The 15612-nt window shown below is 41.4% G+C and overlaps 1 protein-coding gene across 5 annotated transcripts in view; it reads left to right on the forward strand.

Moving 5' to 3' along the window:
- fhod3a (formin homology 2 domain containing 3a) overlaps window positions 1-15612 on the forward strand; it is a 69314-nt gene that overhangs the window by 35031 nt on the left and 18671 nt on the right. For 2 of the 5 annotated variants that reach the window (XM_039820471.1, XM_039820472.1), the window contains exons 6-16: window positions 7385-7479; window positions 8567-8678; window positions 9301-9395; window positions 9719-9862; window positions 10057-10292; window positions 10485-10511; window positions 12344-12460; window positions 12693-13112; window positions 14049-14108; window positions 14692-14826; window positions 15281-15331. In XM_039820471.1, coding sequence (XP_039676405.1) covers window positions 7385-7479; window positions 8567-8678; window positions 9301-9395; window positions 9719-9862; window positions 10057-10292; window positions 10485-10511; window positions 12344-12460; window positions 12693-13112; window positions 14049-14108; window positions 14692-14826; window positions 15281-15331 — 1492 coding nt within the window. The remainder of the gene's footprint in view (window positions 1-7384; window positions 7480-8566; window positions 8679-9300; window positions 9396-9718; window positions 9863-10056; window positions 10293-10484; window positions 10512-12343; window positions 12461-12692; window positions 13113-14048; window positions 14109-14691; window positions 14827-15280; window positions 15332-15612) is intronic. The other 3 variants (XM_039820473.1, XM_039820474.1, XM_039820475.1) reach the window with 3 other exon arrangements.

Consider the following 15612-nt stretch of genomic DNA (forward strand, 5'->3'; position numbering starts at 1 on the left):
ACTTGGGGTCAAAAAATTCTTTCTCATCGATGAAAAATTCCTTCACATAAGCCTGTCCTTTTCCAAGGAGGTTGTACAGATGAAAGTCATCAACAGACAAAATATTTGCTGATCTCGTACGTCTTTTCTCCTTACAGGGTTTAACGATTTGTCCAAGAAATGAAGACAAAACTTCAATTTTCAAATTTGAGTCCAAATACATGGTCGAAGAGGATGAATCAAAGTTTCTCTCTTCCTGTCTTGTTCACGATGTGTGTGTGCTGAGCTCTCTCTCTGCACTGAAAGTTTGATTCAACACGTGGTAAAACCTGATAGGAGAATTCTTTCACTTTCATTATGACTCACAGTTTGAATCTAATATAATATTAATATAAAATATATTTAGAACATTGTTAAGCTAAATAATGAAAAAGAAAATAAACATCCATACAATACTGCTCTGTAATAATCCTCAACACCTGACTGCAACAGCTGATAAGCAAAGGTTGCAAAAAACAAATGTAACAGAATGTAGTTATGTGTGTGTGTGTGTGTGTGTGTGTGTGTGTGTGTGTGTGTGTGTGTGTGTGTGTGTGTGTGTGTGTGTGTGTGTGTGTGAGAGTTACTAATAATCACAATTAATAATACAAATAATAATAACAGAACCAATAAATAAACATTTGTGATAATATGATTAATACCTATGGATAATAATACTGAACTATTGAGATTGGTAACAGAAAAACTAAAATGAAACAATGTATTGGAGGGGGTCGCTGTTATCAGAAGTGCAGCTCTGTCTCTGTCTTTCTTGCACACGTCCGTCCTGTTTACTGTAATTTGCTCTCTACCTTACTGACCTTTTTAGAGTGGCATACTGCAATCTATATAAGTGTTTACCATACCCCAAAATAGAACAAAGTGAATAATTTAAAGTCCAATGGTAATGCATGAAACATAAAACTATATATACTATAATATGAAATACAGTATAGCAATATAAACTCCAGTGAGAGGGAAACCATATCTCAACTAATGTTCATATTAAATGAACAACATGCTTCTTTATGTGATACAAAATACAGTGGATACACTAGTACTCAGGCTTAAAATTTTTTTTTTATTTATTTCCATATTAATTCAATTTTCTGCTTGATTTTAGTCTTTTGTCTCTTTGTGGTCTGTGTCAGCTGACAGTTAAACAGCCAGTTATAACACCTGTAAGAGTCTCTGTAGGAAATCCCCAAACACCCTGGCACCAATAAGACACTGAAGGGACAATAATTTACAATTCTTTATTTATATCTAATAAAAATAACAATTAATCCTCAGAGCACTGATGCTTTGAAACAATCAATCATCATATTGATTTTCTTAATGTTTCTTAATCAAAAAGGATCTTAGAAATATTTTCTAAACATGGCTGGTAGTTCTTCAAGTACGTACAAACTTTTAAATCAGTGATTCTCTATAACAGTTAAAAAAATAACAAAGCATCTCCTGTTATTATTTATGAGGAGATTAACACTCTTTCAATTCAAGAACTTCAAGTAGTAAGAAGAGCACCGACACAGCACAGATACAGAGCTCTCTGGTGTGAAGTAACACAATGATTGTAGTTTTAACAGAAAATGGATTGTGCCTGTAGGATCCATAGGCCACTCACAGTAAGAAGCTGATTGAGAAAACATTTTCAGATCTTTACATTATTGTATTACTTACTAAAGCTTTTATGTTAGGAACAAACTCCAAATATAATGTGCCCGTGTTGTTGATCTTCCATCCTAACACAGCTTTGTTATTTGGTTTATACAATGGATTGAACGTCAATGTAATTGTACATTGTGAAGACAGTATGATAACATACTGACTATAAATTTAGAATAACACTCTTTAAAGGCCCTTGAGCAATAGACCATAATACACTTTCTCTGGCTCTACCTAAACAGTGAGTTTACTGCAGAAAATAATGAATGAACAATATCACCAAGTGAACCAGCATCCTGGTCACTGTCATCATCGTCATTTAATTCCTTGATCAGAATGCCGTAAGGTCGAATCGAGCTCTCCACTATCTTTTTCTCCTTCCTGGAAGACGCTTCTTCATCAATAGGAATGAGCCAATAATCAGATCGTTGGCAAATCACTCTCTTCTCAGGGTTGATTCGATTTTGCAGGATCACTTTGTAACTTTTCCCTGTCGTCTTCGATGTGAAGGTCTTGGCATACTCCTCTCTGTCAGCAACGTGTATGTCTGGTGTTGAGTAGATTCCTCTCCCATACATGTCTCTGTCTCCTGCTGTGTAGTGACTCCTGATGATGCCTTTGGCTCCATCTAAGCTTGTTCCATGGTAGGAAACAGGCCATTCTCCAGGTACAGAATGACTCCTCCATCCTTTTGTGCCCAGCCAGGTGTTTCCGTCTGGATATTTACCTTTGACTTTTAAGCCCATGCGATACCAGCCTTTTGGCCGCTCATAAGGCTCATCACCTCTCATGCACTGAGCTGAATCAGAGAGATTAGTGAAGTCGTAGTCATACTCGGGGTCAAAAAATTCTTTTTCATCGATGAAAAATCCCTTCATATAAGCCTGTCCTTTTCCAAGGAGGTTGTACAGATGAAAGTCATCAACAGACAAAATATTTGCTGATGTCGTACGTCCTTTCTCGTTATAGGGTTTAACGAGTTGTCCAAGAAGTGAAGACAAAACTTCAATTTTCAAATTTGAGTCCAAATACATGGTCGAAGAGGATGAATCAAAGTTTCTCTCTTCCTGTCTTGTTCACGATGTGTGTGTGCTGAGCTCTCTCTCTGCACTGAAAGTTTGATTCAACACGTGGTAAAACCTGATAGGAGAATTCTTTCACTTTCATTATGACTCACAGTTTGAATCTAATATAATATTAATATAAAATATATTTAGAACATTGTTAAGCTAAATAATGAAAACAAGAAAAGAAACATACATACAATACTGCTCTGTAATAATCCTCAACACCTGACTGCAACAGATGATAACCATTAGCAAAGGTTGCAAAAAACAAATGTAACAGAATGTAGTTATGTGTGTGTGTGTGTGTGTGTGTGTGTGTGTGTGTGTGTGTGTGTGTGTGTGTGTGTGTGTGTGTGTGTGTGTGTGTGTGTGTGTGTGTGTGAGAGTTACTAATAATCACAATTAATAATACAAATAATAATAACAGAACCAATAAATAAACATTTGTGATAATATGATTAATAACTACGGATAATAATACTGAACCTTTGAGACTGTTAACAGAAAAACAAAAATGAAACAATGTATTGAAGGGGAAAAACAACTTCTTATCGGAAGTGCAGCTCAGAAGTCTTTCTTGCACACTCCCGTCCTGTTTACTGTATTTTGCTCTCTACTTTACTGACCTTTTTAGAGTGGCATACTGCAATGTATATAAGTGTTTACCATACACCAAAATAGAACAAAGTGAATCATTTAAAGTCCAATGGTAATGCATGAAACATAAAACTACATATACTATAATATGAAATACAGTATAGCAATACAAACTCCAGTGAGAGGGAAACCATATCTCAACTAATCTTCATATTAAATGAACAACATGCTTCTTTATGTCATACAAAATACAGTGGATACACTAGTACTCAGGCTTAAAACAAACTATTTTTAATTTCCATATTAATTCAATTACCTGCTTGATTTTAGTCTTTTGTCCCTTTGTGGTCTGTAAAACCTGTAAGAGTCTCTGTAGGAAATCCCCAAACACCCCTGCACCCATAAAACATTGAAGGGACAATAATTTACAATTCTTTATTTATATCTAGTAAAAATAACAATTAATCATCAGAGCACTGATGCTTTGAAACAATGAATCCTCATAATGATTTTCTTGAAGTTTCTTAAACACAGGATCTTAGAAATATTTTATAATCATGGCTGGTAGTTCTTCAAGTACCTACCAACAGTAATAAAGTAAAAGTTGTCATCATCATCGTCAACATCATCGTCATCATCGTCATTTAATTCCTTAATCAGAATGCCGTAAGGTCGAATCGAGCTCTCCACTATCGGTTTCTCCTCCTCGGTAGACACTTCTTCATCAACAGGAATGAGCCAATAATCAGATCGTTGGCAAATCACTCTCTTCTCAGGGTTGATTCGATTTTGCAGGATCACTTTGTAACTTTTCCCTGTCGTCTTCGATGTGAAGGTCTTGGCATACTCCTCTCTCTCAGCAACGTGTATGTCTGGTGTTGAGTAGATTCCTCTCCCATACTTGTCTCTGTCTCCTGCCTTGTAGTGACTCCTGATGATGCCTTTGGCTCCATCTAAGCTTGTTCCATGGTAGGAAACAGGCCATTCTCCAGCTACAGAGTGACTCCTCCATCCTTTTGTGCCCAGCCAGGTGTTTCCGTCTGAATATTTACCTTTGACTTTTAAGGCCATGCGATACCAGCCTTTTGGCCGCTCATAAGGCTCATCACCTCTCATACACTGAGACCAATCAGAGAGATTAGTGAAGTCATAGTCATACTTGGGGTCAAAAAATTCTTTCTCATCAATGAAAAATTCCCTCACATGAGCCTGTCTTTTTCCAAGGAGGTTGTACAGATGAAAGTCATCAACAGACAAAATATTTGCTGATGTCGTACGTCCTTTCTCGTTATAGGGTTTAACGAGTTGTCCAAGAAGTGAAGACAAAACTTCAATTTTCAAATTTGAGTCCAAATACATGGTCGAAGAGGATACAAGTTGCTCTCTTCTTCTCTTGATCACAGCGTATGTAAGCTCTGTTCACTTGTCACAAGAACTTATATTCTGCATGTGGTAAATATAAGATGTCTTTTTCACTTTCACTTTGAGAGTTTGGATGTAATTAATCCGTCCTGTGCTTTGACATACAGCAGGGAGAGACTGGGACACAACAGCTGCTGCTTTCCCTCTAAAAGGAAAGGGTGACAAGCTGATAGTGCTTTACCCTCGTACACAGCACATGACACCTCTGTGGTCTGTGTCAGCCAACCGTCAGTTTTCTTTCAAACTTCGCTCTGTATCTCACTACATTCTGGTCAGTCACCTTGAGAGTCTGGTACCCCTTTTCCACCAAGGCAGAGCTGGTGCTGTTTCGGAGCCAGAGCCTAGTTTCAAATCGGTTCTTTATTTTTTCGACCACCAAAGCACCAGCTCCGAACCAGTAAAAGTGGTTCTTAAGTAGCACCAAATCATTGCTGGGCCAGAAGTAAGAACCGCTTACGTCAGCAGCTGGGGCGGGGTTACCGTGACCAACAAGACAAACAGAAACTTGTGACCGGCATTTTTAAATTAGCAGATAAACACGATGGACACAATTAAACAACAACAGCAGTGGTCAGAGGAGCTGCTTTCTTGCACTCGCGAACACGTTGGGATCCACCGAGTTTGGATGCCGATGTAGGTCCGCAAAGCCATAAACATCAATAGCAAAGCAACGTCCGCCATTGTTGATGGTGTGTTTGTGTTTGGCGCCGCCGCGCTAACGTTGCTGGGAAAGATGAGACGTATACAGTGACGTAAGACCTGGCTCTGTGCTGGCTCTTTAGCCTGTGGAAAAGCAAACCGGTTCTTTGGAGGCTCGTCAGTCGAACCAACTCTGAACCGGCACTAGCTCCAGCTCTGAACCAGCACCTGGTTCTTGTTGGTGGAAAAGGGGTATCAGTGTGTGTCATGGAAAATGTGGTCCTGTACCACAGAGGTTGATATGAGCACTTTGCCAGGTGTTTACATTTCCTTTTGTCTGTCTACTCTGCGGACAGATTTTTCCCCATGGTAGCGTCACAACCGTGCAAGATGTGGTCATCAAACTTTACAGGTGTGTAATTGAGATCAAAATGAAGGGCGAGTTTGAAGATTGGTGCGATCCGAGCATGGACGCCGGAAGTAGGGAGGTAGTAAGTAGGTTAGGGGCAGGGGGGCCCCTGGCCTGATTTAACATTGCGGTTGGTGTGACCCCATGGCTAGCACTGCTGGTTGTACAAACTTTACCTAGCGGAATATTTGTGGCTTGACAATGTGCATCACTTCTATTAAAGACTGCAGATGGAACTGATTCATGGTGCCTTTAGATGGCTGTATGAGAGACACCGTCACTGGGTATATAGGCACAATCAGAATAACACCATATTTTTTGCTGTGCTATTGCATGTCAACCAATTGAAGAATGTGTGATGTATGAATTAAACAAGCACATTATCTCTGAAAGATTGTTTTAGGCTTATCTGGGAGCACTTTCACCAAATAAAGCGATGGAAATATTACAGAACACAGGTGCTCCACGGGCAAGGGAAGGCTAAGTGCTGTGATGAATCATTGTCCTCTCAGACAGTCTCATTAGTTGTATCAAAGCTTTGAAACAGCTGTGCCGATCACAGTGGAGCATGAAAAAATAGCTCCACATGACGGCTTCACCTGGAAATAATACTGTTCCCAGAGGCAGAAGGTGACTTTTACCGTTGAGTTTATATTTGTGGAGATATTGAATCAGTCATGGCATTCTGCTTATGGTGCCAGTATTATTTTCGAACAGAGTGATAATAAATCTTCGTAATGCACTTGCTGACCCCGTTCCACCTCTCATACACTGAGACGAATCAGAGAGAATAGTGAAGTCGTAGTCACAAAAATTCTTCCTCGTTGATGAAAAGTTCCTTCACATGAGCCTGTCCTTTCACGATGATGGTGCTGAAATGAGAGTCATCAACAGTATCTGCTCTTTTCCTACATCTTTTCTTGACATAATGATTTGTCCAAGAAGTTTTAAAATTGGAGTCTAAATACTTTGTTGAAGATACAAGTTGCTCTCTTCTTCTCTTGATCACAGCGTATGTAAGCTCTGTTCACTTGTCACAAGAACTTATATTCTGCATGTGGGAAATATAAGATGTCTCTTTCACTTTCACTTTGAGAGTTTGGATGTAATTAATCCATCCTGTGCTTTGACATACAGCAGGGAGGGAGTGGGACACAACAGCTGCTGCTTTTCCTCTAAAAGGAAAGGGTGACATGCTGATACTGCTTTACCCTCACACTTAATGCTTTTTATTTATTTAATCCACCGTTTTTAAAAGAAACACATGTCAACTACTTTACATATAAAATGGGAAATACTTTAAGAAACAATACCAGTTAGGCTGGAGTCATTTTAATGTTCTGCTCTTTGTGTTTTTGTTTGTCATAATGACCCGAAAGCATAGGGAAGGAAACTCCCTTTCCCTGTTATATATATATATATATATATATAGCCACTGATGGGCCTGTGTGCTGCAAACAGTTGCCATTTGGTGTGCTTGGTTTGTTTACAGCAAGTGTTGAATCACTTCCTCTATCTGTCCTGTCTCTCTAACTTTTTGTTTCCTTCTCATCCCCTTTCTTAGCTCTGGGGCAGATCATGCTGTATGTAGACGGGATGAACGGGGTCATTGGACACCCTGAGACAATCCAGTGGCTGTACACTCTTGTTGGCTCGAAGGTATAGCTGAGAATACTGTACATACAAAAAAAACATACTGTAGAAAAAAAACAACCTCCACACACACACACACACACACACACACACACACACACACACACACACACACACACACACACACACACACACACACACACACACACACACACACACTTATTTTTAGATTTATACCCAGAAACAAAGAAACACATCTGCTACTGATTGTATTCTGTGTCCTGAACTGAGGGTGGTGTCTTTTGTTAGCTTTGTGGTACAATTGTTGAAGGTAGATTTCTGCTTTGCACTGAGAGTACCAGTGCCTAAATGCCGTCATTGTATTGTTGTTTCTTTAGTAAATAATAATTAAAAAGGAATCTTTAATTAGATTTATTTTCTATATGGACATATAATAGCACATTCACGAGCAAGGACCACACCATCAACCAGATGAGTTTTGAACAATTTAATAATGAAAGAGAATTGGAATGCGAGACGTAAAGTCGCTTGTAGTCATTAGTTGACTTGATGTTGACTGCGTTTGGGGAGGCTTTGGTACGGAATCTGCCGTAGCACCCGGGCACAACGGACCCCCCTAGGACCTAAAGAAGAGGAGAAAGTAGAGGAACAGAAAGTGGGTGGGAGGGAGGGGTGCAGAATGCGGGAGCGAATGAGAGGAGAGGGTTAGGTGGGTATTTATAGGAATACTGGAAGAGGCGTATTTGTGGTGTGGCCCTGCTGCTGAAACTCTGCTAGGTAGCGTCAATATACAACAAATGCTCTCCTATCTTTACCTATAATTAAATCCTCTACATTGAGCCGTCTAAACAAAAACATACATAACATGGGCTATAATGTAGAGGAACTCAGAGACATATATTATTTATAGATATACACATACAGTACACAAATAAATAAAGAAGGTGTATATGAAATTCCTTAATGCCAATTCTGCTAAATCTGCATCATGTGAATTCCAGAAATACTGTTATAAAATAATATTAGAATGATTTAAAGATATTTCCAACATAATGACATAATATTTCCATTGTTTGTATTCTTTCTTGTCTCTGTGTGAGTTTCTAACCTTGTATTCCCCCCCCCTCTCTAGTTCCGTCTGGTGGTGAAAACAACTCTAAAGCTGCTGTTGGTGTTTGTGGAGTACTCCGAGTCCAACGGCCCGCTGCTGATAGAAGCTATCACTGCTGTGGACACCAAGAGAGGTATAAACAAGTCAACATGCCACCAGCTGCTGAGGAACTTGCCATTCATTATTCTGTTAGCCTGTGCTATTTACTGTTACTGGTTACTGGCCCAGGTTGACATTTATGGAGGGGTGGTTGGGTAGAGAGCATAGACTGTTAATATTAATGGACAGCGCATGTGTGATGTCACCCATTAGTTTGTGGCGATCTGCTATGAGTCTGCTATGAGTTTGCCGTTATGGGCGCAGACATCCTGGTTGCGGATGTGACGATTTTAGACGATAGGGAGGATTGAGGGAGGAGCCCTTACACTTTACGTTACACACTTTCACTCGCAATCACATTGTAGCCACGCCCTAAAACAACCCCTGCTTTTTTGCAGATTTAAAAATCAACGAGACCATAATTTTACATCATTCTGTGTTGCAGAAGACTTAAAACTAGCGATTGAGACCATAAACTCATTATGAAAATGTTTACTGAGGTCATAAATCAAGTGAGAAGTGGGTCACTTTCTCATAGACTTCCGCATTTGCAGCACTTAGCCGAACCAGATGCTTTGTCCATTAATATTATATTATATTATGTTAGAGATTGACAAAGTAATTCATGTTTTTATTCGTCATGGACTGATTTCCAGGATGTAAGCCGTGGTCCAATACTATGGAGATCTTGAATGAGAAGGATGGAGTGGACACAGAGCTGCTGGTCTACGCCATGACCCTCATTAATAAGGTCTGCATATCTGTAGTGTCTATATACTGACTGTTTATGTGCGTTATATCATTCACTTTCTCATAACTGGATACAAGAACATATAACTCTACTATTACCACTGGTACTTCATTCATTTAATTTTTTTTGTTTTTGAATTCTTGAGTTATGCACAAGATATCAAAGGCTTTCCCATAACATTTTTAACAGGTTTTAATAGTGGTGTCTCAGGAATTTCTCCCCCAGCCAAAATAGATAACTAAATATGCTACCAACGACTTTAGCTACCAAAATGTTTAAATTGAAAAGATTTTAAACCTCAGTTACATCTTTTCTTTTTGCAGACGCTTGCTGCACTGCCTGATCAGGACTCATTCTACGATATGCTGGATTGCCTGGAGGAACAGGACATAGAGACAGTGTCCCAAAGACATCTGGGCCGGAAAGGCACCGATCTGGACTTGGTTGAGCAGCTCAACATCTATGAGGTTCGAGACACAAAAAGTCATAAAATCACAAGGAAAATATTGCAAGCTGATACTTGGCTTTTATTAAGGATCAGATTTCAGCTAGTTATTGACACTCCATACAGTATTTATAGTACATTTGCTTTATACTAAATTGCCCTGTGTAAAGCACCTGTCACCGCTCCCACTTCACACCCAATCAACTTTTCCCCCAGATGACCCTGCGGCATGAAGACGGTGACGATGACAGCCAGCCTCCACCAACGGGACGCCGGGACCGCCGACGAGTCAGCCTTGGGGGCGGGGACAAAAAGCGTGGGCTGGAGAGAAGGCGGAGCCGCAGGGCCTCTCTTGGGCGATCCGGTCAGGCGTCCCCCTGCAGCCCCGCGTCCCCACAGAGAGACGGCTTCCAGCCTTTCAATGGACAGAGACCTGGGGACATGAGTGACAGGTGAGAGGAGGAGGAAGATGAAGGAGTGTCAGAGTTAACAAGTTTCATGTTGATTCAAAAAAATGTGTCCTAAAGGGGTTGGTTTTATTAGCAGGTATGAATGATTGGTGCCAAATATTTAGTCACGCACATGTCTTAACTGAGCCTAATGGACAAGTTCTGACCGTCTTGTACCAACACTTTCTGCTCCAGAGCACTGTCAGGTTTCCTCCCATCCATGTAAGTTCAAAAGGTCTCTCAAAAACCTGACCTGCTGATCTCTGTGGCCCTCTGCCCATGCTTTCCTACCGCTGCTCCTCACCTCCATGCCGTTCACAGCTCCCAGTGTGTCTCATGTCACATAAAGCACTCTCAGTGGGGTTTTTAATCTACACTGGTGCAGACTTGTGCTCCACTTAAAGAAATAAAAAAAAGTTCTCAGCAGCTGCACGAGCCTTCAGGGTTTGAGCTTACACGTTATTTCAGCGCTGTGTGTGTATGCACAAAAAGGGGAATTTTTTGTGCCGGCTGTACTGTAGCTGTTTACCACAGGTAAATATTTCCTCTCTATGGCCTCCTCCCTTCATCTCTTTATCCTGTCAGGGCGTAACATGATTATGTCCCATGCTTACACTAGTATTAAAATGGCGGTTGTATGTAAGGGTGCATTCTAGGACACATTTGTATCTTAAAGCTCCATTGTGTAATGTTTTGAGTTGATTCTCAGCAAAAAACCCTTTGTTTTTTCACAAATACGTGCTCATTCATGTGTAATTACTTCCACCAACTAATCAAAGTATTCTCGTAAGCGCAGAATCTGCCATTCAGAATCATTCAGAATACATACGAGCGAGTCGCTCCAATGACGGCCGCCATGTAGCGCCTCCATCTTTAAAATACATTAGCCAAAGAGGGACATACCTCCACCTTTTGCGCTTTTACACTCCGTGGCACCGTGACGAATGCCAGGGGGAGATTACTCGATCTGCCGGCAGATTTGAAAGCCTGTTGAAGATGGAGGATCGCGCTGATACTTTACTAACATTAGCTTGCATTCATTTGGGAACCTGATAGCTGATGTTAGCAATGAAATGGTACCAAAATAACGAAAACGTAAAGCTATTATTACACTGGAAGGAACACTCACAGACAAAGTCGTACTTCTTGGAATAGTAACGGCCACCGTAGGAGTTAAAACGCGCTCGGAATGGGAGGGGCTAGAAAGTAATATTCAGTTGGTTGTCATATACAATTTCACCGCTAGATGGGAGAAATTCTTACACAACGTAGCTTTAAAGCGTACATACCGGTAGTTGTATGACCCACTTGCATAGTGGTTTATTGAATTAAGTGATGGGTGAAAGTTGTTTTTGTCAGAGACTGCTTCATATTATGCATGCACACACAGGAAAAAAAAACACATTTTATTGGCCGTCCCATTCGTCACACACACACACACACACACACACACACACACACACACACACACACACACACACACACACACACATGGCTCAAGTCTTGTGGAACGACACCTGGCAGCACACGTTGATTCGGCAACAAGGCTCATCTGGTTTCACTAGACAAAACTGTTTGGTGACACTGATCTCAAGTCAGCTCTTCAGCCATGGCTTATTCTCCTCTTAGCATTCCTTTCCCTCTTCCTTGTCATCATTTTTGGTCTATGTGTGCATGTCAAACTTCCTAACTGGAGGCATGGAGTGTGTGTGTGTGTGTAATGGTAAACATTCATCACCCTTTTTCCCCGCTTTCAGTGTTGTGTTCTCTCGTCCTAATCCATTTGTTTTTCTATCACTTTATCTCAGTTTTATGACTGTCCTGTCCTTGTTTGTTGTCTTTGAGCGTCTTTAATGTTTGCTTGGTTTGATAGTGCAGCTGTAAGCATTATTTCCACATCAATCTCATCATCTTCATCCTTTTCCTCTGTTCCATCTCTTTATTTTCTTCAGTGGTGATTTCCATGTGCATGCTTATCATATATGTATTGCGTCTTCTCTCCCTCAATCCTACCCTTAAATATTCCACCATCCCCTCCCTCCCCGCCTCTACAGAGAGGAGGAATGTGAGGATGGGATAGAGGATGAGGAGGAAGAGGAGACTCCAGTGACTGAGTCTGATTCAGATGAGCAGGAGGGGGCTGATACAGTGTCTAAACTGACCACCCTCAGGTATTTTAGGACATAGTGGTAACATGGAAATAGCTAAGGTGTCTATATATAAAGCCACAAAGCTATTACATGTCTCTTTTGTCGCTGTTTTCAGTTGTAAATCTGGTTGGTTTGATCTCCTTGTGGCCTATGTACTTGGTTACGCCTCCAGTGGGGTGCATATTGTACAACTTCTCTTTCATTTGCGCCGTTTCATCCTTTTATTCCTCTCAATCCATTCCTCTGTTCCTAGCCCGGCCAGACATCTTCCAACTATAGTTCGCCGAACAACCGTCCAGTCCATCACCATCACTTCCAGAAAGGAGAACGTAAAAGAGTCGGAGCAGAGGAATCGACCTGAACCACCTCCACCACCCACCCTCCACTCCCCCTCTACCCCAACCTTCTCTCCTCCCGTCTCCTCCCCTCTCAGCCCCCCAGCCCCACCCTCCCTTCTGGCCACGCTGCTGGCAAGGAAGAGGTCCATCGTCACTGTCCCGGCGACCAAGGAGGTCAGCCCGCCATCACGCGGCAGCTCCCGTCTCTCCCCCGAGCACCTGCCCTACATGCCCCACTCACCCTTCCACCTCTTCTCCTATGACCTCGATGAGGAGCCGTCGCCCCCGGCTCCGCCCAAACCCAGTGAGGAGTCACCCAAAACGACATCTCCCAGGTCAGACGGACAAACACAACTCAATCTCCCATGAGTGCAAGAAGCACAGAAAGCTTTCCTTGCCGCTCTTCAGCGTTCCACTTTTCCTTTTTCAATTTCCACTTCCGTTTTGGGCTTTTATCCTCACACCAGCCTGGGTCTCCTTGCACCACTTTTTGTTATTCATCACCTCCCACTTTTCACCAGTTCTTTTCACTTCTTTGACTGCACGGCTTTTCACCTTCAGCCTGTCAACTCTCTTATTATCACCTATTTGTTCTTTCACATCTCTTGTTCTTAAATCTGTCAATGCGTGGATAGTCTGCACTTGTCTGCACTATGTTTCCCAGAGCCACAGCTTTTCCCTTCTTTTCAAGAACAGCAGCACTAGTATATCTGTATAGTCTCTCCTTGCTTCTTAGTATGATTCCTTTAGTGGAAAGATGCATTTTCTCAGCTCTACTTTCTCCATTCACTGTATTGCTGCGTAAGAATTCTTTCTTGTTGGATAGAACTGTATTCCATATGAAGTATACCATACCTATATATAGCCTGTTATGGTAGATAGTGCATATTTACTATATTTTACCTCTGTTATTTTGTGTGTTATACCAAAAACGTACATACCAATAGCTTAAAAAAGAAAATTGTTGCCTGCTAACACTTGCTAAATGACTCGTCAAGGTAAATATATTGATAATAAGTGTCTTTTCAGATGAGGTAAGCGAGGAGAGACACCCGGTCTGGATTTTCCAGAAACATAAGGGAATAAACACCACAGCCGTGATGAATTAGGTTCACTCTGGTGTTGCTCCAATAGCATACTTGTTATGTAACAAGGTGTCACATTCGTACCTCGCCACCAGCTTTGGCACTGGTTGATGTGGTGTCGTGTAACTGGGTGACTGGAGAGGTCACTCACTGTCACCCATTTTCTCACCCCTTTCTCTCACCCAGGAATGGAGGTCTCCTGTCCAACTCCTCTCACAGCACCCCGAGTACGCCCACCAGCTCCAGGTGAGAGGACTGCACCAATGTGCCTGCACACGCACACGAAAACATTCTTAAAATACACACTTGTGTACTGTAAACATGTTCACATACAAGTACATATTCATGTGTTCAAAAAGCCGACACTGTAACAAGTGTGGACTGTGTGCAGCCATGTGGTGCATTAATGGTGATGACGTGATCTCAGCTCTCTGGTTCCCCAGTTACGAAGCTGCTCCTGTTACCTCCATGGAGAATACAGTCATTAAAACATAGTTTATGGCGTGTTGCTTACATACATACTTACACATATAGAAGTTTTGTTTATGCAAGGAGAATGTGTTATGGGTTATGTTCACGAACATATTTAGCTGTTTACCGTCATCTTGCATCACAATGGTGCAGCAGATTAAAATAGTTCAGGAAAAACTAGCAGATGATGCATTTATTAAGGAACATCATCAAAATCCTTTGTACATGGTTAATATCACAGTGTTGATGTAGAGCGATTTACAAATCTCAAATGTTGCTTGAGAATCACAGCACTGTGCAGTGGTGTAATCAAACTTATCTCTCTCTCTCTCTCTCTCTCTCTCTCTCTCTCCTTCAGGCCTGCTTTGGGAGGTCTTCTGTCCTCCTCTTACCGACAACACCAGGAATCTCTGGCGGCCGAGCGAGAGCGCCGCCGTGTGGAGAGAGAGGAGAGACTGCAGAGGATAGAGAGAGAGGAGAGGAACAAGCACAGGTGAGGCATCGCTGGCTTTTAAAGAGCCCAGCCCTACAGTATGCATTTTGAGATTAGAATATAGATAACCTAGAAATCAATTCCCGGAAGTCACTGCACTCCGCCAAGAAACAGTCCTGCAAATAAGCCTCCACCACAACTTGTCATTTTTACACTTTGATATTTGTACAAATAAAAAAAATGTAAAATGTAAATTGCTAGTGCAAAAATATATAAATGAAAATATCTGAATATGATATATTTAGAAAACGATTAAGTGTATGGTAAGGATGATTTTACAGTACAAAATGATAAGAAGAAAATATGGAATTATGGGTTGCACCAATACCTTTACTGTTTGCACGCATGATGTGCAAATATTTCATATTCACACTGGCAGGTCTACAGAGGCCCACACTGGTGTAGGGTAAGATTATTTGTTTTTTAAAATGTTCTGTCTGTGTGTCTCTCACAGCCGCGACTATGTGGATAAAATGGAAGAGGCCAGGCTTGCGCGGGAGGAGAGGTAAGGGTGTGCACTAAATCAAAACAACACACACGCACAGAGCAGCTGAACCCGCAGGGAATATGTTTCAGCCTGTGGTTTGGGAAGCTCAGTAATTGTTTTCAGGTTAAAAAGGTTAGAGAGTGGGGGACGGACCGGTTCTCTTTGGTCTGTCTGCCTGTTTTCTCTTTTCTTAAGGAGCCGTGTTTTAAGTGCCGCGCTCTGCCAACGGCTTAATTGTTTTGGCTGCATTGCTGTGAGAAAAACAGATTTCAGGATTGGTCAAGCTTTTTTCACACTCA

The sequence above is a fragment of the Perca fluviatilis genome, chromosome 13, assembly GCF_010015445.1.
Source record: "Perca fluviatilis chromosome 13, GENO_Pfluv_1.0, whole genome shotgun sequence".
NCBI classification, from domain to species: Eukaryota; Metazoa; Chordata; class Actinopteri; order Perciformes; family Percidae; genus Perca; species Perca fluviatilis.